The following is a 27,370-nucleotide window of genomic DNA, read 5'->3' on the forward strand; positions in this document are numbered from 1 at the left end:
TTCTCTTTCCAGACTGGGTTGTCAAAATTGTCCTCATGATACGTTTTCGGAAATACTACTCCCTAATAACATGTACCATACTAGCCTTTCGGCAGTTTGTAATAGAAATTTTATTCACAAATGAAATAAACACCTGGTATGGTGGGATCTTGTCCATTCACCATAAAGGTCAAAACGCTCAAACAAAAATGCATGTCTACATTCACTAGTACCTACAAAATGTGTGTCTGTCTTTAATTTAGGTCTATATATACATACTTTCCACGTGTGTTGCAAATTTAAAGCTATATATCCTTGGTTACTGCTACATGAAGCATGTGCAGGGTCTTTTTGCTAGTCTTTTAAAACTACTCCTTTTTCTATCTTGGCTTTCATTGCTTTCCTTCTGTCATCTACTTGTCCAAATAACTCCTTTTCTACTGGTGTAAGGATGCAGGTTCAATTTTTTCTTGTGGGAATATGCAGTTCCAAATGTCAGGGTTGGTTCAAAGAAACTTCCCACAGTGTCAATGTTTTCAGGTGCTTATTAATAGGCACAAAAGAAAACATTAGGTCATAATTTGAATGGAAGTATTGGATATACCCCTGGTCATACAACCGTGTTAGTAACAGGCTACACGAAATGCCATATGTTAATGGCAAACAGTGCTAAGTGATTCCTTCCTGAACTGATAAAGGGATATGGATACAAACATAATCACGCACTTCCTTAGTTTCAATATACTCATACAGCAATTTGTGATATACATGCAATGTCAAATCTCCCTTTGAACTGTCAGTGTGTAACCGTCTCTCATATAGAGGATCTCGTTCTGTAGTAGAATCTCTTAGCATTGGTGTAATTGTGCTCTCAATCTCCTCTTTCACTCTATCCCACTATCAATAAAATGCTCCCAACCACAAATACTGTTGCTAATCCCACACATACATACTTGCATTTACTCTTTTTACCTTGATTGGGTTGCATGGCTTGTCTAGATTCAGACCAAAAATATTGAATATAAAATAAAAATTAAAAAAGCAAAAGCGTCTCTCAATCAACATTGTATTTTCTTCTCTTTATGTGAGAAAAGCAAAAGCCCAAAAATAAAAACAATATCCTCTCAAAAGTCATTGCACTTATTTACAAAGCTCTCGATCTTCTAGAAAGTTCATCAAGATTTTTCTCTACTTGCAAATGTTCAAAAATCACTACTAAAAAATCCAAATGTCTCTAATAATAAACCATCTGGTAATCACTTATTAGCACTTCCAACAAATAATGTCTCTGTTCATCAAGCAGCAATGAGATTTCAAAATTCCGTCATAAAGCAAATTCAAGTTCCAAAATTTTCAGCTGGATTTGAATCGTCAGTACAAAAGACAATGAGCTCCTTCTTCCAATCATCAGCTGCATATTAAGGCTATTCAGGAGCGGAATATTTTCGACCTGGTGCTCTTTTTCTTTTTGATATCCCTGCTGCACGGCCTTCAATTTCACTGTCACTTTGATCTGATCCTTCACTTGCTTCAGCAATAGCAGGAGGCACATTTATCACTGGGTTTGGACTTTTCATAAGCCCCGGGTCTCCAACCAGGATTAATTTTTCAGGCACCACTGGGATTTCAGAATTTTCTGAGCTAGCAAAAGTCAAATGACTCTGACTGATTCAAACCTTCTGCCCCTTCAGCTGCTTTTGACGTGCTCAGATATTTACCAGACTGTGGGGGTCATTCCTACCCTGGGGACGGAGGAAGAACCGCCAACAGGCTGGCGGTGCTTCTGGGGCTATTCTGACCGCGGCGGTAAAGCCACGGTCAGAAAAGGGAAGCCGGCGGTTTCCCACCGGTTTCCCGCTGCCCCTGTGAATCCTCCACGGCGGCGCTGCAAGCAGCGCCGCCATGGGGATTCCGACCCCCTTCCCGCCAGCCTGGTTCTGGCGGTTTTCACCGCCAGAACCAGGCTGGCGGGAACGGGTGTCGTGGGGCCCCTGGGGGCCCCTGCAGTGCCCATGCCACTGGCATGGGCACTGCAGGGGCCCCCTAACAGGGCCCCACATTGATTTTCAGTGTCTGCTTGGCAGACACTGAAAATCGCGACGGGTGCAACTGCACCCGTCGCACACCAGCAACTCCGCCGGCTCCATTCGGAGCCGGCTTCCTCGTTGCTGGTGCTTTCCCGCTGGGCGGGCGACGGCCTTTTGGCGGTCGCCCGCCAGCCCAGCGGGAAAGTCAGAATGACCGCTGCGGTCTTTTGACCGCGGTACGGTCTTCTGGCGGTTCCCGCTTGGTCGGCGGCGACCGCCGCCCGCCAAAGTAGGAATGAGGGCCTGTGTATGCTCTGTGATAGCCACTTGTCCAGTCCTCACAGCTTGGCTAGCCTGGATCCCTTCTTTCACTGTAACCGACCCTTGAGGGACAGGCGCTGTATCATCAGGAGAACTTGGAACTTTGTGTGTGTGGCTCGCATGCACGCAGTTCGGAAGACCAGCAGACTTCACAGCAGATGTAACTAGAGCAAATTGGAATGGCCCTTTCCAATGTAGCTCTAAGCATGACTTTTTACATGTTTCTTCACCAGAACCCAGTTTCCAGGACTCAGGTTGTGGCACAGTTCTTGTTATGGTTGAGCAGTTGCTTCTCCAACCTGGCAAGACAAAGAACAAACCACATCAGCTAGTCCTCTGCAATAATCCATCACTAAGTCATCTGTAATGTTCACAAGTGCATTTGGTAACACAGCTGGCAATCTCATAGCACGCCCCATAATGATTTTGTGAGTCGACAATCCTGTCTTTCTGTCTGGTGTGCTGCGCGCGCACATCAGGACAAGAGGCAACGCATCCGGGCATTTCGACGTTGTAGATACGCACACCTTTGACAGACAAGACTTCAAATTTCCTTTCATTTGCTTGACTAATCCTGAGGCTTCTGACCTGTAAATGCTGTGAAATCTTTGCTCAATTTGTCAAGCCACACACAACAATGTTATGATCTCATTATTGAAATGAGTTCCTCGGTGTGATTCCAGAGAAGTCAGAAAACTGAATTGAGGTATCAATTCTCTCAAAAGCAGCTTTGCATCTGTAAGGCTATCATTCTTGTGAGTTGGGTAAGCCTCAACCCAATGTGAGAAGACACACACCACAACCAAAACATATCTCAATCCATAACACACATGCATTTCAATGAAATCAAGCTGCATTCTGTTGAAAGGATCTCCTGATCTACCTATGTGAATCAGATCAACCACAGTGTGTTTCCCTACATTCATTTGTTGACATGTCACACATCTGTGACACACTGCTTCAGCAATCATTCTGACACAGTGGTTGTACCATGTTTGTCTGACAGTTCAGGTCATTGCATCTCTACCTATGTGGGCCTGCCCATGTTAATACCTGGCCACCGGGGACAATAACCTATTGGGCAATACTGCTTTTCCCTCAATATCCTCATCTCTCTGAACACAACCTGCTCTACTCCAGCCTCTCTGTTCTTTTTCTGGCACTTTTTCCTGCGTCTTTTGACTTCATCTCAAGTATCAACTGTTGTCATAAAGAAGTTTTCATTTGTCTTACTGGTGCTGCTTCCATCGCTCCATTATTCATTAAAGGATGTGCCATGAAGAGTACAATAATGTGCCACTTGGTCAGCATAGGCATTTCCTAACAAGAGGTAATCATCTGACTTGTGATGTGCTGCACATTTGGCGACATTTGACAGGTATTGGTTTGGTGCGCAGGTCAGTCACATCGACACAGTTATGTTCCACCTCATATTCGTGGTCATTTACATTTTCAAAAGAAATCTGTAAGAGCGCTGCCACATTCAGGACATTACATCTTTTAATGAGGACATTGGGGGATCAAAAAATGACCTGCTCACAGCAAGTTAAACAAGTATTGGTCAGGTACTGGGTCTTCGTAGGGGGCAAAGGAACTTCAACAGAATGGGGCACAAAACATTCAGGGGATGACCCCTGACAATGCCTTCACACTGTCCAATACTGACTCCAACAGTGGCCACGACTTTTAAACAGCAAGGTAATGCAGCAGCTACAGAATCAACTGTTGCTGAAAAATAGGCTACAGGCTTGTGTGTATTTCCTTGTAACTGTGTCAAAACAGAAAGCACACAACCATTTCTTTCACAAAAAAACAAAGAAAAACATTTGTTGTAATCAGCCATTTCCAGAGCTGGGGCTCGGCACAGGCTTCCTCTCATCTCGGAGAAGGCATGCATCAGTGGTGGCTGCCACTGAACAGGAGTGGAGTTTAAAAAAAAAAAAAAACACTTACCTTCTCCTTTGGGAGATACATTTGTCTTTCCTCCATCCTCTTCCCAGCAGCACACAACATCCCAAACTCTCCTCAGCCAGTCATGACTCTGTGGCACCAGCATGACAGCAGCAACGTGATTGGTGTGAGCCGCCTGCTTCGGTGCTCATACAGGGAGTGGGAGCCTGCGCACTTTCTCCTCCACGGCCAGCCAACCAGACATGCACACTTATAGGTGCACATACCACGCCTCCCTCAGCCCTCATCTAGCCTAGACCAGCCCAGACCAGCCCCACTCTAACCTGGCTCCAAATTAAAAATAAAATGATAATAACATTGCGTTATTATAATTTTATTTTTCCTTTTACTGAATGCAGTGGAGTGATGATCCTTCGTCTTAGAAGAGGAGCCGCCGCTGGCATCAAATGGTACTAGATCAAACAAATCCTTGGGTTTCAGCCTCTATAAAGGCTTGGTCAAAAGGGAAACATTTGGAATCCACTGGCAGCAGTAGCCAACCATTCCCAAAAACATTCTGACACCTCTCTGTTACTGGTGTGATCATCTGCATGATTACTGAAATTCTCCCTTGGGACACCTTCCTCGCACCTTTCGCTATGTTGTGACGCAAATATTTCACTTCTTTTTGACAATACTACAATTTTGCTGGGGAAAGTTTGGGCCATATGTATCAAAGCATTTTCCCATTGACACAGAATGGGTAAAACACTTTGATACATCTGGCCCTTTATGTCTATTCTCTCGTAAATGATTTAACAGGGCAACTGTATCTCTCCTACAGGCTTCACATGTACTTGATGCAACCATCAAATCATCAATTTATTGCACCAAAACTGAATGAAAAGGCATTTTAAGGGATTCCAATTTTTTCTTCAAAATCTGATTAAAAGTTGATGCTGACTCCCTGTACCCTTTTGTTGTATGACACAATGAAAAAACTAGGGGTGGACGTGCAGCTCCACTCCGCTGGCAGAGCTAATAGAGTTTTTGGCTCTCTGCTTAGAACGCAGAGTTTGCCAAAGCCTCCGCTAGCCCCACCAGCGGAGCGGAGCTCACCCGGTGTGCACTGCAGCCCAGATATGGGCTACACAGTGAGCACTGATGATGGAATGGGAGGGCCAGGCCTCCCTCTGCCAGCAGCGGAGCAGGGGGCAGAGGGAGGCAGAGACAGAGAGAGCCAGGCAACTGGGGGAAGGACGATGAGTACCTAGGTAAGTCCTCCCCTCCTATTTTTTTTTTTTTTTTTTGCTTGTGCAAATTGGTGCACAAAGAAGGACTGAAATGACAACTTTTGCTGCCTACGGCCTGGCTTGAAGTCAGGCAAGGGCCATAGGTACCGAAAGAAAGCTGCCGTTTCAGGCCTCTTGTGCACCGGCCTGCCCCATGTACATTGCATGTCCGATCCTGCTTAGTGCTTCCGAGATCGGGCACATTCAGGGCTCTGCGGATAATGGAGCTACACCTCTGTGGAATTCCATAGAGTTTTTAATCAACTCCACAGAATTCCACAGAGTCGAACTCTGTGAACTTCGCCCAGGCCTAGAAAAAACATGGGTTCCAAATTTAATCAATCTCTTTCACTTTTCTCAGATCCTGAACTTTGCAGTATTTTCCATTAGGCTTCTGCAATCCTAAAATAGGGAAATACATGGGCTTCCCAAGATTTCCTTTACAATATCTTGCTCCATGAAATTTTCAATCAGGGGAGTTATTCCTGCAATTACTTCTGGTGTAATGTTATAAGGCAGTATCCTCAGATACACTGCGTTTGGCTTCACTGTTTTTTACTGGCTCAACTCCTTTTATGAGTCCTATATAATTTCCTGAAAAATTCCAAACTCCTGGCAAAACCGTTTTTTGTAACTCATCTGGCAAATCTTTAACTCTCATCACTGGAAATAGTGTGACAATCGATAATGTTCTACAGTTATACAGGGCACATCTTTTTCCTCATTTGTTTGGATTTTTATTCCTTTGTGTGTGCAGCTTATGGAACAATTTAGCTTACATAGGAGATCATGACCTAACAGACTAACAGGACTTGAATTGCAAACCACAAGTTGGTGCCAGTCCTCAAATGAACCTATTTTTACTGGGGCATGTTCTGTAACAGGATTTGGTAAATGCTTATTTGCTACTCCTACAACCTGAATACTTTTTCCTGACAAGGACACATTTGGTACTGCTGCGGTTCTGACTGTGGAAAGTGTTGCTCCAGTGTCAACTAGGAATGAAACATTGTGTCCTATAATGTTGGCATTTACATAGGGACCACGTTTATCTACCTCTAACGATGCAGATAATATACAATCCTTATCATCAGAACTGTCACTATTAAAAGTTTCTGAAAACTCCTCATGACTCAGATCTATTAACAGAAATTCTATCACCAAATTATTTGCATTTGCTCTCTGATTCACGTTTTGCTGAGGAACAATCACTTGTTGCTGTGTCATCAATTTGTTGCGGAACCTGTACTTGCTGTGCAACCCGTACCTGCTGTGCACCTGTGAAAGCCATCACATTTTGAATTCAGGGTCTTTGAATTCTCTGAATTTGAACTTGGTCATTGTGAACAGTCTGAGCAACACCACCATTCTGCATCAAATTATTCACATTAATATAGGGACATTCCCATCTCCAATGTCCAAAATTTCCACACACATGACATGGCTGCATTTTCTTCATGACTGCACATCAATCACATTTCCACTCTGATCTATCCGAGCAACACGTTCTCGAACTCTAAACTTAGGCACATTGTTAACCTGTGCTGCACACCATCATCTGTGGGCTCGGATTTCCTGTCTGAGCAGCTTTCGATTTCATTACCATTAATCTCTCCTTCAACTTATTCTGCATCAATTAAATGTGGTCACTACAGTACCTGTAGCACTTCCTAAATGGGCTTGTTCTGCCAGCAAATTAAAAGCTGCTGAATCATGGTACCAATATCGGGCTTCAATCTTTGTACAAATCTAAATGCAAAATTACTCATATCTTTAGGCTCAATGGTTTGGAACCACCGTGTTGTTTGAATGCTTGCAACAATCTCTCATAATATGCATGAATCAACTCTTTTGTTTCCTGTGCTATTCTGTCAATCATCTGCCAATCAACATCTCTTGGGAAACTGTGTTACCTGATAACACCCTTTCATTACCTCTTAAAGGATAGCTCGGCGGTTCATGATCAGGCCAATCAACACTTCCCTTGCACTCAACCCACAGATCAATTGGAACCACAATGTCACAGGCATTTTGAAAGTCTCCTTGTACCATTCCACTAGCTTCTCTCTCATTCTTGGGTAATCATTTGTGAATGACAATTTGTCACTTCTGCTCAACGGGAGATGTACAAAATCTCTACCTGGAATTTCTCTCATTGGCATAATTTGTACTTTGTCATCAGCTCGATTTGCTCCAGCTGGAGGCAAATTCTTCTTTGCTGTCTTTTGATATCTTTTCTTTTCCACCTATTTAATGCACCCCATGTTTGTATGTATGTAATTAGTTCCTTTATGTGCATTCATTCTGGTTAATCTCATATTCTGAATGTCTTTGATACTGAACTCTAATCTGTAGCTTCTTTTTATGGGTTTAGATTTCTCTAAATCTACTTCATATTTCTTGGCCAATTCTGCTAACTTCTCATAAGCCGGTCCTCCATATTGTGAAACATCTTTTCACATGAAGCACAATTGCTCCATCTCTAGAGTTCTCAAAATCAATTCATTTATTTAATTTCAATCTATACACATTCACTGTTCTGTCTCTCTCCGGTGTCTCTTCTGTTCTAACATTACCATTTGTTGCACCTGCTATTCCTTTTGGGCTCAGATTGTCTAACCAATCAGTTAACTGCTGTGCTGAAAACCCTTGCAAACTAAAATTATTTCTCTGGGGCATGTTTTGTGGGGTACTGCAATGTGCACTCCTAATCTGATCTAGTGTAGGCATGAGAGGAAGTGGGGTTCCCTGAAGAAACCTCACATCAAATACTGGTCCTGACTGGGTTAACATCTGCTTAGGTTCTGCAATTCATGTAGTGGTCAAAGTTGGGACACAAGAAGCTATTCTCTCCAACTCTGAATTGTTTTAATATACTGATGTCTGCATACCAGTTTGTGACATCCCCCAGATACTGGTGTTTCTGGGACTACTGAAATATTCATGGCCTGGACATTACTTCCAGGGTTGCCTGAAGCATACAATGGAACAATTGGACCTATAGTCACAGGGACTGTTGATGCATTGGGTCCAATAGGTCCCGTTTGTTTCTGTGGAACTTGCAATCCAGTACTTTGACCTGTTAGAAGAGTACCAAAAGTCTGTCCTGTTTGACTCAGGGTAACATTTAACATTGTCTGAACAGGAGTATACATAGGCATAGTCTGATGCTGATTAAAATTCTGCACAGGTGTAGTCACATTAGGTGTTTGCACCATCTGAATTGTATGACAGCTTGGCATTACCTGGTTCATAACTAGGATTGTAATGGGCTGTGCTGTATTAACAGTTGGAATTGGTGGATGAAACATGAGCACTTGTGTCACTAAATTTGCAGGTGTACTTGGAGCTATCTGAATTTGGCTCTGCGTAACTGGAGCAGTTTGCATATTCGGGACTATATTCTGTATGACTTCCTCAACTGAATGATATGGTGGAGAACAATTCATCAGAAGCTGATTTGTGAACTTGTCTTCCGAATCATTTTCATATCCGGCTGCCTTTTTACTCTCATCTGCTGTCTGTTCTGCTTTCAATGTCTGTTTCTTTTTTGTCTTGGATTTTGTACTCCCATCACTTTCCTATGTAATAGCTGGAAACATACTCACTCCATCTAATATCTCTGCTCTCCACATTTTTTGTTCTGCATCCCATCTAGCTTCCGCTACTGTCTTAACTGCTTTCTTCATTCTACTGTAACATTTAGCTGTTTCTTTCTGCCTTTCAACAAGTTTCCAAACAGCAAGAGCTTCATATTGTGTGGGTCTTGCAGGATGCTTTGATTCGCACATTACTCTCCTCAAATTGTCTAAAATTCTCAGATGAAACATTCCATAGCAAGCTTTGCAAGTGCCCAACCTTATTTATAGTCAGACAATACTTCACTTTTAGGCATGACACTGGAACTTCATCAATCTTTGGAACGGACCATGGGACAAATTACCGGGTGGGCAAAATTTGGACTGGGCAATGACATGTGAACTCCCTATCACTTAAACAAAATATGGTTCCCCCTCTTATTAGATGAACCCGTTACTTAGCTACCACAATTGTGAATCCTAATTCCCTAACATTAACGTAAAATATGGTTCCTCCTCTAATGGGATGAAACTGTCCCTCTGCTACCAAAACTGTTAACATGTTTTCATCCTTCACAGGAATTGAACGCTTCACTGAGGTCGACAGACCTTTTGACCCAGAAAAAAAGTGTGATGAACTATACACAAACTTACATCACCACAAACCCAACAATTTAGACACCATAACCAATGTGGCAACGGAGGGAAAACTCCAATCAGAAACAAAGTTCAAAGCTTTTCTTTACAACCACAAAGTTAGTGCCATAAAGAAAATGAACAAAATCAAATTAAATGTAAAGATATATAATCACCATTGGCTGTCCTAAACAGTGAAAAAGGTCACAGAAGCTAGCATTAACACAATTAAGCATTCAAGAAGAATCAAGCATAGCATTAATGAAGTTATCTCAGATACAGAAACGTGTCAGATCAGATTGTATCAACATTTGTCAAGTTCAACTAAGCAGAGTATGCAATTTAGGGCTGGACATATGTTATCGCTACAGATAACCAAATTAGACAATGCATATGAGGGGACAAACAGATGCAGGCAAAAATACAAAAAGAAGACAAAATAATTTGAGAAAAATATCTTGGACTATAGACTACTAGCTAGAAAATAAAAAGAGTGAGTGTCAGCATGATATATTCTATCCTAGAAAAAGCTATACATCAAGGGCCATGGCAATCAGCTGACAGAGTTGTACCACCAAGGGACAGCATTCAATGAGTCTTCATCAGCAGAGCATCTAGATTAGCAGCAAAGTTCAGTAAGGCATATTATCAGAAAAGGTGCAGAGAGAGAATCTGGGGTCAGGGGGTCTGAAGAACTGTAGGGAGACTGTCTCAAACTCACAAAGTCCAAGCCTATTAAGAAACTCCTACATGAAAATGATTCACCATTTTAATGGCATCATGTCACGCACAAGGGGCATCATCCAATCAAAATGTCAATAAAACTTCAGGTTGCACAGTCCAGCATTTTCTCAAGTTTGCCACAGGAACATTTCCTCTTTCCGTGTGAGTCCAAATGGTTTGAAACATTTATATTCCTTCACCACAGTTCAGTTAGTGCCCAGGTTTTACCATGGGATTTTCTCAGTTCCATATGAATCTGTATGTCAATTGAAAAAAATTACTTCACGTTAAGTCCACAGGTCTGGATGTCCCTTACCAAGCCAGCTAAACTAAAAGTCTCTGTGCAATTGAAAAAGAACCTATTACTATTTGCAAAGTGTCTCATGAGAACCAAACCTAAAGAATATTCACATTAGAAAGAAAAATTGATTCATCACTTTTACATGACAGCAAATATGAGTTCTGCAGGGCTAAGTTATGCTGACACAATGAAAATCAGTTTGCATTACAATTTAATCATTGCAATTTATTAAAGCATTACAACTCATTTATAGTAATAATTTGTTAGTATGAGCAATACATTTTACTTTAAATTATATCTTTAGTCAGTACATTTCATTAATTGTGACAGAGAAGTGCAATTACTTCATTCTAGCATTAGGTTTAAACTCATAAATCACACATTAAACTTGAAGAATAAAATTTGGTTTGATACTGGCAATTCATCTAGACTCTAAAATACATTTATCATCATTTATATTTCACTAACTTTGTGCTTAGTAAGGAAGTCACAATTGTGACCACCAACAAAGTGAAAACGTGAACACTTTTAAAATACATGTCAGTGAAGCTTTCTACATTAGGACGTCAAACATGAGACATAAATAGTCACCTCCCGCTGACGTCTGGATCGCTGAAAGCATTCTTAAAATGTATGCTCCCACAGTCAAATGATCCATCCTACTTGGTCCTACATCGGAGGATGCTGGGGGGGCTGCACTTCTAGGCCCATTTCGGGAACACAAAGCTTCTGTGGGAATTTCCAGCTGGTTTTGCTTTCTGGTCAAATGTTTGTGGACCAATAGCCAACCTTAAACACCCTCCAGTCAACGTGTCGTTACACCTCTCTCCAGGGGCTGGAATTTGAGTGGGCTGTGCATTTGCATGCTGGAGCTAAGTAGGAATGAGGGGGCAGTATTAGAAGGGCAAGGTGAGTAGCAGACTTGTCCCAGTGAGATGCCATCTGCATAAAGCTGTCAACTCATGCAGTTTTACGTTCATAAAAATAACAATGTTCCAAATGCAAGAATAGAATAAAAAATGATTGTCCTGATCACCTATTCACCCCTTATATGGGACAGCCGGACAAGTCATTTTGAGGTCTCTAGAGCTGTCCAATATCAGGCCAGGTCTAATTTCTTATGGAGACCTAAACACTTATTATTTCAAATGATGAGATATATGCTGTAATTTTGACATGAACGGCTTCCCATAGTCCAGCTCTCCCCTTCACAATGGGTGATGCAGCTGGTTTTGAGTGTTCTTTATTTGTGATCTAACTTTCCAGAGTTGAGGTAACCCGAGGATCAGGTAAACAAAGTAGACTGAACATTTGACGTGTGTCGCCATGCAAGGTTATGATGTAAGAGAAATGGTTGGAGATGTTTTTTCTTCCCACGTTCTGTCATGCCTTAAGAGCAGCTAACTGGACTGTCCCATTTATTCACACGTCCTTCTGCTCCGATGACTGTCCATTGCAAGCTGGGCAATAAACAGTTATTAACAACTCCATAGCAAAGGTCAATAAAAGTTCAAAAATGTGAACACTTTTCTCTGGTGATGGATTCATAACAAGATAAATGCTGTGAGAACCCCCCTCGACTATGTGCTTGCAGCGCAGACCTGTCAGGAGTATGAGAAGTCGTTCATGTCAAAATTAAAGCTCCCTATATAGGACACCTCCTGGCATAGCGTGTTGCAAAATGAATATGACATACATCAGAATGAATGTACTATGTGTCAAAATAAATATGATACATGGCAGATTGAATCTGACTTGAACCAAAACAAATATGAAACCAGGCAAAGTGAATATGCTACTTAGTGAGTATTATGAATAACTCACACTTAGAATTGATTAAGAGATATACTGAAATATATATCAATCATACTGAAATAAATATGGCCCTCACTGTAAATAATAAAGCAATCACTGAAAGACATACAATATTTGTCAAAAAGAATGAGAAATTTCTTGAATTGACTGATATATGCCAAGAGGAATATGACACACATTGGAATGAATATGACAGCTTGAAATGAACATTACATTTATAAAAAAATGAAAATGGCTTGCATTGAAAGTAATATGATATACATTGACATGATTATAATATATGTTGCAATTGGTATGAGTCATGTTAAAATCAATATCATGTGTTAATATGAATGAGACATCTATTGAAAGGAATATGACACATGCTAAGATGAATATGACATGAAATTAATATGAGCCCTTTTGAAATTAATTCAATATGCCTTAAACTGAATATGACCCATGCTGACATTAAAATGAAACTTGTCAAAATGAATGTAATGATTTGAAATCAATGTGATACACAGCAACATGAATATTGCCTATACTGAAATGAATTTGACCTATGTTGAAATGGATATGACCCCTATTAAAATTTTAATGTCAGGCGTTAAGATGAATATGACATCCACTGACACGAATGTGCCATTCATTTAAAGCAACATGACACATGTTAAGATGTATATGAACCATTTTCAAATGAATATGATATCTGATGAAGTTGATATGACCCATATCAAAATTAATATGACATTAATTAAAATATGACACTTATTGAAATGGATATGAAACTATATGAGATAAATATAGCATGCTTTGAAATGATTAAAGCACATATCGAAATGAACACAAACCATGTGTAAATTAAAATGCTCACTGTTTAAATATGGCTTGCCTTGAATCGATGTTGATTTGCTTTAAAATTAACAATACATATTGAAATTAATATTACATATTCTGAAAGGATATGATATGAGCACAAATTAATTAACTAAAATAAACATATGTTTTTGACTATGTGCTACATTTAGTTTTTGCCGGCTTTTGGACTCTGAGCACTTTACCACTGCTGACCAGTGGTAAAGTGCAAGTGCTCTCTGTCTAAATTGACCTGATGATTGGTTTATCCATGATTGGCATAGTTGTTTTACCCATAAGTAAGTCCCTAGTATAGTGCAACATGTGTGCCCAGAACCTGTAAATCAAATGCTACTATTGGGTCTGCAGCACTGATTGTGCCACCCCATGAGTAGCCCTGTAAACATGTTTCAGACCTGCTACTGCAGTGTCTGTGTGTGCAGTTTTAAACTGCCATTTCAACCTGGCAAGTGCACCCACTTGCCTGGTCCAAACCTTCCCTTTTACTACATGTAAGGTACCCTAAGGTATGTCAAGACAGCCCCATGTGCAGGGTGCAGTGTATTTAAAAGGTAGGACATATACTGGGGTATTTTACATGTTTACATGATAATAAAATACTGCTGTAGGAAAGTACCAAGGGCCAGATGTAGGTATATTCCAATTTGTGACTTGCAAATTGCGAGTCAGAGCGTCTCGCAATTTGCGAGTCGCAAATTGGAATGTAGGATAAACTGTAAACTTTGCACTTGTATAGCACACTACTCACCCGTTAGGGTCTCAAGGCGCTATACGCACACTGCTGTGGAACCCCTCCTGGCTTTTCCCTGTGAGGCACCCACTTCTGGACAGCCCCAGGGTGAAGCCAAGCATCCAAACACTGTGAGGGCCGTTGTGGAGATTAAGCAAGCTATTGCCCAGAGTTACAGAGTGGGAGCCATTAATTAGATTAGGCACCAAGGCGAGAATTATCTGTTCCAAGGGAATTGGGCCCAAGACCCACCAAGGTGGGAATTGAACCCTGGTCCTGGACCAGATCTCTGCATCAGGGTCTGCCACTCTAACCATTGTGCCACACTTCTCCATGGTGTCCCTGACACCATCTGCGACTTGCAAGGGGGCAAAGGCCCACATCATTAATATTAATGAGGTGGGTCGCAATTTGCGACCCCCTTGTGACTTGCGGCACTCACCGGGATGGTGGCCTGCTGGAGACAGCAGACCACCATGTCTGTGACTGCTTTTAAATAAAGCAGTTTTTTTTTTTTGTAATGTAGCCCGTTTTCCTTAAAGGAAAACGAGATGCATTACAAAACTAAAAAATGAAACGTTTTCGTTAAATTTCTTCTCCATAGGATCACTGCCTGCTCTGAAAAAATGTTTGAAGTTTCATTCACAAAGGGGAAGGGGTCCCATGGGGACCCCTTCCCTTTTGCGAATGGGTTACTACCCATGTCAAATGGGTGAAAACTGCGATTGCTTTACGACCGTCACAAAGCAATCTGGCATTGAACTGCGACTCTCAATTAGGAAATCTGGTATTGGGGAGCCAATTCCATGCATCCTGGGGGTTCCAGCATGGACCCCCCCAGTACTGCCAAACCAGCTCTCTGAGGCTGCACTGCAGCTACAGCTGCTGCCACCTCACAGGCATCGTTCTGCCCTCCTGGAGTCTGAGCAGCTCAGTCCCAGGAAGGCAGAACAACGCATTTCCTCTGAGAGCATGGTGTTACACCCTCTCCCTTTGGAAATAGGTGTTACAGGCTGGGGAGGTGTAGCCTCCCCCAGCCTCTGAAAATGCTTTGAAGGGCACAGATGGAGCCCTCCTTGCATAAACCAGTCTACACCGGATCAGGGACCCCTTGTCCCTGCTCTGGCGCAAAACTGGACAATGGGAAGAGGAGTGACCACTCCCCTCTCAATCACGACTCCAGGGGTGGTGGCCAGAGATCCTGCATTGTGTCCCAGACTTCAGCCATCTTGTTTTCCAAGGTGTGGGGTCACTCTGGAAATCTCTGAGTGGCCAGTGCCAACAGGTGCCATCAGAGACCCCTCCTGATAGGTGCATAACTGGGTAGGTAGCCTATCCCCCTCTCAGGGCTACTTAGGGTCTCTCCTGTGGGTTCCTCTTCAGATTTGGCTTGCAAGTTTCCACCAGGAATCCTCTGCGTATCCTGCTTCAACCTCTGACTTCGGATCAACCACAGACTGCTCCAGGAACCGCTGTAACTGCAACAAAGTATCCAGAAAGGCTACTGCAACTCTACAACATCAGCTCCAGCCAGCAACTGCAACAGTTTCCATGGTGTGCACACTCTGGGGACTCCCTGTCTTCACCCTGCACCAGAAGGACCAAAGAAATCTCCCGTGGAGTGACAGAGTCACTTCCCTTCTCCAGCAGGCACCTTCTAAGACAATGACAGGTTCTCTGGGACTCCTCTACTGATGACGAGCGTGCTCTTTGGAACACATGTGGTGGACCCCTTTGACACAGACTGTCCTAAGGTCCAGCTGTCCAAATTTGGAGGAGGTAAGAGCTTGCCTTCCCTGTTTGCGACAGTACCCCTATGCACCACGTCATCTTCACCTCCTGAGGCCTCTGTGCACTATTTGCAAGAATCCTTCGTGCACTGCCTTGCCCAGCTCCCCAGCACTCTATCCTGTGACGTTCAACTCGCTGAGTTGTTCTCCGGCGGCGTGGGACCTTCTTTTGTAGTGCTGCAGCAACCAGAATTTGCACCTTCTTTGTCCCTGTGTCCTGGAACCTCTGTGGGTGCTGCCTGGCCATCTGTGGGTTCCCTCCAGTGTTGGGAGCACCCTCTGCCTCCTCAGTCTGAGTTGGAGGCCCCAGGTCCCTCCTGGGTCCAGGCAGCGCCATTTTGACACAATCCGTGACATTGCTTGAACCAAGGCTTGTTGGACTAATCCAGCGCTACAACTCGCCTGCATCCAACATCTCCATGTGGGACATACTTTGCATCATGCAGGAACCCACAGCCATCTTCTTTGGTGCTCTTCTGCAGACTTCTTCCAACCAGAGAATCCTCTTTTGCACCATCTTCTAGGTTGGCAGGGGCTCCTGTCCTTCCTGGAATCTTCTGTTACTTCTGGACTTGGCATCCTGTCTTTACAGGTCTTCAGGTCCAGGAATCCACCAATTGTTGCTTGCAGTCTTGCTTGGTTCTTGCAATAACTCTATTCACGACTTTTAGTGTGTCCTAAGGAAACCTGCAGTACTTTACTCCTACTTTCCTCTGGGGTGGGGTATTTTACCAACCTTTGTGGTTTTCTTACACTCCCAGTGCCCCTCAACACACTAGAATGAGTGATTCGCATTCCACTTTCTTAGTATATGGTTTGTGTTGCCCCAAGGCCTATTTCTTCCTATCGCATTATATGGTATTTTCTATTGTTTGCACTATCCTATGACTATTTACTTACCTGATTTTGGTGCCTAGTGTAGATCTTGTGTATAATACTTACCTCCAGAAGGAGTATTGCCTCTAAGATAATTTTGGTCTTGTGTCACTAAAATAAAGTACCTTTATTTTTGGTAACACTGAGTATTGTCTTTTGTTGTGTATAAGTACTGTATAACTATAAGTGGTATTGCAGGAGCTTTGCATGTCTCCTAGTTCAGCCTACACTGCTCTGCTACAGCTACCTCTATCAGCCTAAGCTGCTAGAACACTACTACATTTCACTAATAAGGGATAACTGGGGAACTGGTATAAGGTGTAAGTACCCAAGGTACCCACTACAAGCCAGGCCAGCCTCCTACAGCAGCTCACAATCCACAGCCCCACACACCTCAGTCACCATACCCCCAGACACCACCACAACACCCACAGACACATCCACCGCATTTGCTGTTGTTTTTTAATATCTGACTTTGTGGGAAGTGTTGGTCAACCAAGACAAGGGTAGATGTTCATTGTATGGATATGTGGGTGTTGATCCAATTGAGGTGTCATTGCATTGTGTTATGCTTGCTAGGGTAGGTATTTAATCTTGTGTTGGCCAATGTCAGCATGTATGGTGTATATTTGTCCCCTGATAAAGATTGTACTTTCGTTTCATGTGCGGGAGCTAGAGTTTTGTTTGTCCACACATGGAGGGTGTTAAATTGTGGTAGCTTCCTTTGGATTTGACTGACCATGTGTCCACTTTGATGTGTGTACCTTACAGCTATATCATCTAGATGTCTGGATCATGCTGTTGCCGTTGTATGTGCTTTCTTGAGTTGCACTTACACATTTGGCAGCTAGGCATATCACTTGGCTCAAATATTATTTGTCCCTGAGATACATGAAGGGTCAGTTCCTATGCAAATGCTGTTTTAGGGGCATGTGCAAAGTGAAATGTGTCCATGAATGCTCCTGATGTCGCCATCACTATTATGCAGGTATTGTTTGCATTGTGAGCTTTGGATATTCGTTTCACAACCTATTGTGCATCCCATTGACCTTCCATTGTGTTGCAATGTGGGTACTGTGTGGGTCCATCAATGAGCAGCACCTGCGGCAGGACGTGTATGTGATGGACTCCATGGCGGCACAGGTCATGTAACACTGCCTGCAGGTGAGTTGTTTCCTTTATGCTTTCCGTTTCCACCTGCTGGGATGTGGTGGTTGGACTGCCATGGTCACGCTGGCAGTAGGCAACATCTTAATGTTTCCATCCGAAACACCGGCTCCGTCAGACTTTTTGGCCTGCCTCGCCACTGCAGTGGTCTGCACTGCCTGGTGGTGCTGGCGGGACTGTGGCAGCCTTTCCCTATGGGACTGCCAGCATCGTAATACTGTGGTCTGACTGCCAAGCAGATGGCGGTCACACCGCCGCCATGGTGGTGCACAAACTGCCAAACTCGTAATGCAACCCTTTGAGAATATGTAACATTAATTTCAATATGTAATATTAATTTTAAAGCAAATCCACATAACTTCAGAGCAAGCCATATTCATTTAAACAGCAGTCATATTCATTTAAACATGGCTTGTGTTCATTTCAATATTTGCCTAATTCATTTCAAAGCATGTTACATTTATCTCACAGTTTCATTTTAATTTCAAAAAGTGTGATATTCATGTTACAGAATGTCATATAACTTCTGATGTGGGCCATATTAATTTCATCAGGTGTCATATTCATTTCAAAGTGGCTCATATTCATCTTAACATGTGTCATGTTCCTTTCTATGAATGTCATTCATTTCAATGGATGTCATATTCACCTTAACACCTGTCATACTAATTTTAACACAGGTCATATCCATTTCAACATAGGTCATATTAGTTTCACCATATGCAGTATTTACTTTGCTATGTATCATATCAATTTCAAAGCACAACATATTAATTTTGACAAGTTTCATTTTAATTTCAGCATTGGTCATTTTCAGTTTAAGACATGTTGAATTAATTTCGGTGGAGCTCATATTTGTTTCAATGCATGTCATATTCATCTTAGCATGTGTCACATTTCTTTCAATGGATGCTTCAGTCATATTAACACATCTTAATTTGAACATGAATCATATCCATTGCAACATATATTGTAATCATGTCAATGTATATCATGTCACTTTCAATGCAAGCCATATTCATTGTGATAAATGTCATGATCATTTTAACGTTACTCGTATTAATTTTAAAACATGTCAAATTAATTTCAATGAAGGTCATATTTATTTCAACGTAGGTCATATTAATTTTATCATTCCCCTCTGCAAAAATATGTCATTACATGATAGAGCAAACGCCACCAGAATCTGTACATACGACTCATCCTCCGTGGTAGCTATTACAGTTACCAAATTTTTAGTGGAGGCCTGGTACATCCGGCGTAGGCTTATTGTTTCAAAGGGCATGTGAGCCATCCTGACATTAGTCGTCAGAAGGAGTCTCAACTGTTATTTTTTTTGCCTCTATTTGAGGATTGACGAGGGCCAGGTCTTACGGGGAAGCAATTGCACACATTGGTATGTTAGACAGAATTTTATATTCTAGTTTTTATCTTTTTTTATCCTTAATATTTTAGCCATGTCTTATTTATTGTACTTTTTATCTATAATCAAATACTTAGTCTTGTTGATCTTATTGTTATACTGTCCTGATTATTACTGTTTTTTTTTATTGTTATCTTGTTTTTTTTAACAAATACTATTTTATCATGTATGATTGTTACCTTTGTTACTCAAAATGGCCTAGATCTCTAGACCGAATGAACTCAAATAAAAATAAAATTTTAACATGTGTTATATTCTTTTCAATCAATGTTAAGTTTATTTCAATGGATGTCATATTCATATTAACACTTGTCATATTAATTTTAAGATGCAACTTATCAATTTTAACATATATCATATTAATTTGAATATGTATCATATTAGTTTGAATATGTGTCACATTAATTTCAAGGCGTGCCATATTCATTTGAACAAATCTCATCTGAATTTCAGCTGTGGTCATACTCATTTGAAGACATGTCAACTTCAATTCAATGGAGTTGCATTAATTTCAAGACAAGCCATATTCATTTTCAATCATCTCCTATTCATTTCTGTGTGTCTCATATTCTTTGCCATCTCAGTAATAATTATCTCAACACAATTCAAATTCATTGCAACATGTTTAATGTTTATTTCAATGTACATTGTATTAGTTTCAATGTGCATTGTTTTCTTTTCAGAATATAATATATTCATTCCAATACTTTATATTATTTTCAATCTGCCCTATTAATTTCAATGTATGTCATATTTCTCTTGGCATAAGTCAATCATTTCAAGAAATGCCCCATTCTTTTTGGTGAATATTGTATTTGTTTCAGTGATTGCTTTATTGTTTACAGTGAGGGTCATATTAATTTCAGTATGATTTATATATATTTCAGTATATTTCTTATCCAATTTGGTGTGTGTGTTAGTCATATTAATCACTAAGTAGCATATTCATTCTGCCAGATTCATATTTGTTTTGGTTCAATTCAGATTCACACTGCCAGGTATCATAATTATTTTGACACATAGTACATTCATTCTGGTGTGTGTCATTTTCATTTTGCAGCACGCTATGCATTTCAGGAGATGTCCAATATGGGGAGCTGTAATTTTGACATGAACGGCTTCCCATACTGGGCTGTGCATCGCAGACTGCATACTAAGAAACATTTATTTGTCTGTTTGAATAAGATAAATAATTCTTAACAGAATTATGTCACTGCTGCTTAAGAATATGATGTATTTATGTTGCAGAGCCAGTATCGTCTCCTTTCATCACATTCCTCAATGAACCCGATAACACATGTGGAGGGAAATCGGTGACTGTGCAGTGCAAGTCAGCCAAGGGATTTAATATTAAGTACGTCTGGTACAAGAAGAGTGAGTCTACTGCTGTCACGATTTTACAGTCTGCGAACCTGCGCTTTGACTGTGAAGTCCTCCCGCAGACTCAGGAGTATTACTGTGAAGCGTCGAACCTTGAGAGCAAGGAAGCAAGCCACATAGTCACAGCTGTGGTTCTGACTCCGTCCAAGGAAAACTGCGTTTATCTGCTTGTGGTGAATGGTAAGTAACGTATACGTTTTGTCTGTTTCCGTTGTCTGTGATATATAGCCTCGTGAATGTATTTATCGAGGAATGTAAAAGATCTTGAGGCGAGACCCAGCCCCTACAAACAAGTCACCCAGAACAGTTCAACTACTCTTCTTGTTGTCATGTTGGGCTCTTGATTAATACACAAAAGTCAACAGTAAATTTACTTTATCCAAAAGAGCAGCAAAAGTACAGAAGTAAAAGGTACTGATTTATTTTCAGTAGAAAGTAAACAAAAATGCAATCATTTACTTCGTATTTTATTTAATTGCTACATCAACAGACTGCATTTCCTACATCTGCTTGTGTTACTTCCTCTTTCAGAGGTTGAAGATAGTTCACAAAATGGAGGAATGAGTAAGACATGTAAATGGTCCTCGTAAGGTAGAATAGATGAAAGACGTTTTTGATTGGTAATTCTAGTATGCATGAAAACAACAATAAAGAAACATTGCTTTGCCACCATTAAATTATTAAACATGTTATCGAGATATCTTATCAAGTCTTCTCCTGCAGCTCCTGCTCACTTTATTATTGTCTCATCCATAATACCCAATTGACAACTATCCAGCTGTATAAATACTATAAATGCTGACTATTTATATTCCACAGAACTTCTGCACCACTTGGATCAATACTCTGCTCACTGCACCAACTCACCCATCGCTTCCAGGAAGCTTCATATCTCTTATGGGTGAAACGAGCCCAAGATTGGGATAAAAAGAACATAGCCTCTCTCAAAACGCCGGCACTTGCCAACGTATCCTGAAAGTCTCCAAGCCATAAGAGACAAGAGTCCCTGTACTATCAGAGGATCTGAGGATGAGGAAGGTGTCCCGGATCTAGGAGTAAGGGTGGAAACGATGGAAGTAGGATTGGGAAAGCACATGATAGAGACATAGCCACTGGGAACCACAACTGAGCCTTCTAAAGAGGGGTCAGCAGAATGATCTCCGCCAGCTGTCTCTTCACCTGAGAGAGTACTCTCTGAATAATAGAGAATGGAGGGAATGCAAAAAGGAGACCCTTGGTCCAGGCGTGTGGGAAAAGTATCTGTCCCCAGGGCTAGCGGATCCGGTCTCCAGCTGTAAACCCATGAGTGTTGAGCTGTGACTCAAAAAGGTCTATTGAAAACTCACCCCATCAACTTGTCAGAGCAAGAAAAATCGACTGATGAAGTCTTCAGTCGCTTCCAACCCTCAAAAATGAGAGTTCCAATCCACTACCATATTGGAGCATCCCAAAAAGTACTCTGCCATCACTGAAATCTGGTGCTGAAGGCATAAGTGCTAAAAATCCTTGGTAATCTCTTCCAAAATGCTGGATCTGGTCCCGCTCAGGCGATATATGTATCTCACAGATGATATGTTGTCTATACGTAACAGTATGCAACAATTGGCATTGTGGAGAGAGAGGGAGTGATTTTCAAAAAGCTCTCGCTAGAAGCTCCAAGCAATTGATGTGAAGACCAATGGCCTCCCATTTCCACTGTTCCGCATTAGGCTCCCCATCCCTACTGACTGGCATCTGACTCTATTATTAGAGAGGTAACAAAGATCACTTTGCCGTTCCAAGCATCCATGTGGTCCAGCCACCAAAGAATCTCTGTCTTGGCCTCGTCCGTTAGATAAATCTGTTCTGATTAAAATAACCCCTTGCGAAGATGAAGGGTCTTTCCTCGTTAGAGGAACTGGTAATGTAGGGAGCCTGGAAATATTGCTTGGATAGAAGAGGCCAGGATCCCTAATAGGTGGGCAAAGGTTCTCAATGAAATAGTGAGAGAGGCAAAGGCTCTCTGCAACTCTCTTGATCAAAGTCCGTTTCAGATAAGGTAATTTTATCTGCGCCTTGATGGAGTCTACCTGAAGCCTTAGAATTCTATACATTTTGAGGGAACTGTGAGTGAATTCTCTGAATTTATCAGAAAACCCAGCTTCTGCTGAAGTGGAATGGTCCACAACAGATGCAATAGAACCAGTTCTTTGGTTTGGGCAATAATCAGAATGTTGTCAAGATAAATGATGAGGCGAATGCCTCATTCTCAAAGGAATTGTACAATTGGGCACAGTAGTTTGGTGAAACACCGTGGGGCAGAGGACAGAACGAACAGAAGGACTGAGAACTCAAACCATAGGTTTCGCCAACAAAGTTGGAAGAAGCAATGATGTGGTGCGGATTCGGTCTCTTGCCTCAATGATGGCTGTCACGGGGGCAGCGGAAGGTGAACTTCCGATAATTCTGGCTGCACAAGACAATAAGGTAAGCTATTTAAAATAAGGGGTCCTTTGTTTTAGATAGGCCTTTTTTTTCTTGACATTATACGCTACTATAAGTGCACATCCGGTATGCTTTTTTTGATAGAATGGAGTAATCTTTTCCCTTTTGGAGTTTTGATAAAGAGACTAATGAGCACTGTGGTGGAAACTGGTGGGGGCTGTCGTTAGTAACAAAGAGTATTATGTTCTTTCTCTTTTGTTTCTGGAAAAAAACATTTGCACAAAAACAAAATAGTTCAGCTGAGTTGTAAATATATATGCTTATTTATAGATTATAAATTTGTTGGCCAGGCAGGGTATGTTCTTACATGTGAATAGGTCATGACCCTTTTAAGGGGCATGGATGAATATTGTGACCATTTCAAAATGGCCGCCTCATTCTCGGACCTATTCCTGTGATAAGACTTCAAACGCGTATTGTGATAACATCGAGGCTGTGCTGCATTGTGGGTACGGGATGAGGAGGGGGTTTTCAAAAGCGAGCACCTCCAATGGCTCGGATTGGGTCTCTTGCCTCGATGAAGGCTGTCACAGGGGTTGTAGAAAGTGAACTTTTGATATTTTTGGCCGCGCAAGATAATAAAGGAAGCCGTTTAAAATAGCGGGTCCATTGTTGTAGATCGGCTTTTTTGACATCATATGTTAAGACAATCGCTCATCCGGTATTTTCTTGTTTATAGAATGGGGTAATCCCTTCCCCTTTGGAGCTTTGATAAAGCAACTAATGAGCACTGTGGTGGAAACACTAGTAACAAAGAGGATAATGTCCTTTCCCTTTAGTTTATATTTGACTTTTGGGACAAAACATTTGTGCTAAAACAAAATAGATCCGCAGAGTTGTAAATGGATATGCTTATGTGTGGATGATAAATCTGTTGGCCTGACAGGGTATTTTCTTCCTCAATAACAGATTAGATTGTTGCCTTGTTCTTTGGTGGTGGTGAGACTTGCTTGATTTTGATAATATGTGTGATCTATAATGGTGATATTGTTGATGTGATACGGTTATTTTGATTTTATATTAGGTACTACTTTCAAGGTACATAACATGTTGCCCATGGTATACTCATTGCTCTAAATTTGAAGGACGGAAATCGATCTTAAATATAAGAAAGGATAAGGTATTGGTGCCTCTTAATTTGATTTGATAATATAAATTATGATTATTGTATACAAAAACAGCAGAAATCTTGTGTGCAATCATTAGTTCATACATATAAAATAGTCTTTTTGGTGACTGTTAGTGAATGAAATGACATGGGCCGACTATGGGAGGGACAACATGACATTGAATATAAATATTTGAAAACTATTAAAAATGAATATTTCTTTCTTTGTGGGAATAGCTGGTCGAGAATATTGCGGAGGTTTCTTCCCTCTTTTTTTAAAGAAATTATTTTATATACATGTGTGTGTTTATTAGTTTAATTAGTCATTGTTTGTCTATTTCATTGTTAAATGTGTAGCTTATGATGTTGTCATAGTGAGAATATATGCTATGGTGATAGAAGCATGTGAAATTTGTATCTAAGTATGTTTTTTATTTATGTTTATATGAATTTTGAATTTGATTGTGTATATTGTTGGCACCCTTGTCTGGATGCTAAGTTATTAGTTAAATGTGATAGGTGATTATTAACTGTTGTATGTTTGTGTTTAAATGTATGATGCCTATTAGGGCTCATAATGCAAGGGTATTATGTTTATTGTATTACAGCCCTGAAGAAGTCCTGTTTTGAGGACGAAACGCATTGGCTGATATTGTTATTACATTTTTAACCTTGAGAAAAAAGAAGAATAAAGAGAAGACAACAACTAAACGATAGTGAATGATTGGACTTTCTTAAATTTATTGAAAGTGGTGCACCATCAAAATTTATTTAATCAGAATGTTGTCAAGATAAATGATGAGGTGAATGACTCATTCTCAAAGGAATTGTATTATTGGGCGCAGTAGTTTGGTGAAACACCATGTGGACAGGCCGAACAGAAGGACAGAGAGCTCGAACCATCGGTTTCGCCAAGAAAATTGGAAGAAGCGAAGATGTGGTGCAAAGATTGGCACTGTTAAATAAGCATCTTTGAGATCTAGCCGGACAAGCCAATCTCTTTCCTACAAGAGATCTCTTAAGAGACGCACGCCCTCCATTTTGAAATGGCAGTATACTATACAAGAGTTGAAAGTTTTCAAGTGTAGGAATAAGCGGTAACCCCCACCTTTTTTCTGCACTAGAAAGATTGTGCTGAGAAAACCTGTTGGGTGAGGAACCGTCTTTATTATTGCTTGCTTGTGCAGAAGAAAAGCTATTTCGCTGTCTATGAAACTGCTCTCTGATTGGGAAAAATGTAGAGGGGGGAATAGTTTCTTGACTGAGAGGGGAGTAAAACTCTCACTTGTACCTTTGAACCATTTGAAGGACCCAAGGGCCTTGAGAGATCTCTTCCCAAGCCTGTAAATACCATTTTAGTCTCCCCCTAGAAGAACCTCTGAAAAGGGAATTATTCTCACCTGATGCTGCCATGTCTGAGGTGTTGAAACCACCTCTACCACCGCTCCTGTAGGTGTGTCCTTGACCTCTCCTAGTTCGTAAGGGGGAGAATCCTGATGCAGCTTGGTATGAGCCTCAACCTCTTTGGGAGTAGCTTGCAGAGGCCTGATAGAAACCTCGGCCTGGCGAACGGCCACAATAGCATCCGGCCCTGTGAAAAAGGCCTCCGCTGAACATCTTCTTCATTGAGGCCTAAGCCTTGTCACGGGCGGAAAAGGTGGAAACATATTTCCCTAAGTCTTTGACAAATTTGTCTCCGAACAAAATACCATTAGCCAGCTTTCCAAGTTCTGATAGGGCCAATTCAACTAGTTTATGGTCAATCCTCATTAGAAAAGATTTTCACTGTTCCGTGGACACGGCACAATTGGCATTACCAAGGAGGCAAATTGGTCTTTGTGCCCATTCCAACATTGGCGTCCTTCGCTTGAACTGCCAATTCTAATATTTTAGTGACTGGCCCTAAATCAAGCAATGTGTCCTCTCAACCTCTCCAAGTTCAATCTAGGCCCTTCTGAGGGTCTTTAGTCAATTTCTTGAGACAAGTGCCAACCTAGGATCAAGTTCTGGGGTGTCTGCCATCTTGCCTAGGAGAGAAGGGTGGGGGCACTCTGAGCGCAGTGTATTATGCACATCTTTGTCAAACGTTTTATGAAGTCTCTCTTGCACATAATGTGCCATCTCCATAGCTAGTACCCATTCAGTGGATCCTGGATGGATAATACTTTCATGGTCAAAAAATAAATTCTTCTGAACCATCGTCTCATCAGTGGTATGATGGGTCTTGCGTTTCCGTTTACTCAGTTGTTTGGGTTCATTCAGTGCCCTTTCCAAATCCGATGATTGGGAAACAGAGGTTTGCGACACCTCCATGTGTGGTGCTGAGGGAGTAGGAAATATTCTCAGAGATTCCAAGGAGCCCCCATGCCCATATTCGTGATTTTTGTAGGACCGAAGTAACCATTTGCACTCAAATTTCCACTGAGGAAATAGGTCCCATTGAGGCTCTCTGGGCCCATTTCAGAAGGCTTTATATTTATTAGAGCCTGGTTAACAGAGTCCTGCACATGGTGACCCAGGGCCTGTACTAGTCTCTACTCCATTTATGTTTCATATATTGTACTTCAGGTTCTTCCTGATAATATTCATCCTCTTCTGCGTAATACGCCATTCTAGAATCACAAGAAGACATGGAGGAGTTAAAAAGCTGGGAAACAGCCCTTGCAAGCTGAAAGAGGAGAAACTCCTCATCAAAAAGAGAGCACAGCTCTCAAAAAATGACCAGATAAGAATGGAGGGAGCACCTGCCAATTATTTCCCCTAAAGCAAAGCCTTGAACCGTTTTTGCACCCTGCCAATCGTTCACGGTTTTTTATTTATATATGAACACAACACGCTGCACAACTAACAAACTCCGAAGTGAAAACGACCCCGGAGTTCGTTTCGCATGTGTTCACGCGCATAGAAATAAACAGGGGACAAGCCTCCCAATCCACTGCTCGCCTGACCTCTCCGAGATGCCAGACACACTCTTCTCAATACGGAGTGCCCC

At 41.4% G+C, this 27,370-nt stretch overlaps 1 protein-coding gene across 1 annotated transcript in view; it reads left to right on the forward strand.

Annotated features, from left to right (window-relative positions):
• The window catches only part of LOC138299964 (polymeric immunoglobulin receptor-like), a 309,847-nt gene that overhangs the window by 72,867 nt on the left and 209,610 nt on the right, over positions 1–27,370 (forward strand). Inside the window, exon 3 of the mRNA XM_069238711.1 lies at positions 20,655–20,966. Coding sequence (XP_069094812.1) covers positions 20,655–20,966 — 312 coding nt within the window. The remainder of the gene's footprint in view (positions 1–20,654; positions 20,967–27,370) is intronic.

The sequence above is a fragment of the Pleurodeles waltl genome, chromosome 6 (assembly GCF_031143425.1).
Source record: "Pleurodeles waltl isolate 20211129_DDA chromosome 6, aPleWal1.hap1.20221129, whole genome shotgun sequence".
NCBI classification, from domain to species: domain Eukaryota; kingdom Metazoa; phylum Chordata; class Amphibia; order Caudata; family Salamandridae; genus Pleurodeles; species Pleurodeles waltl.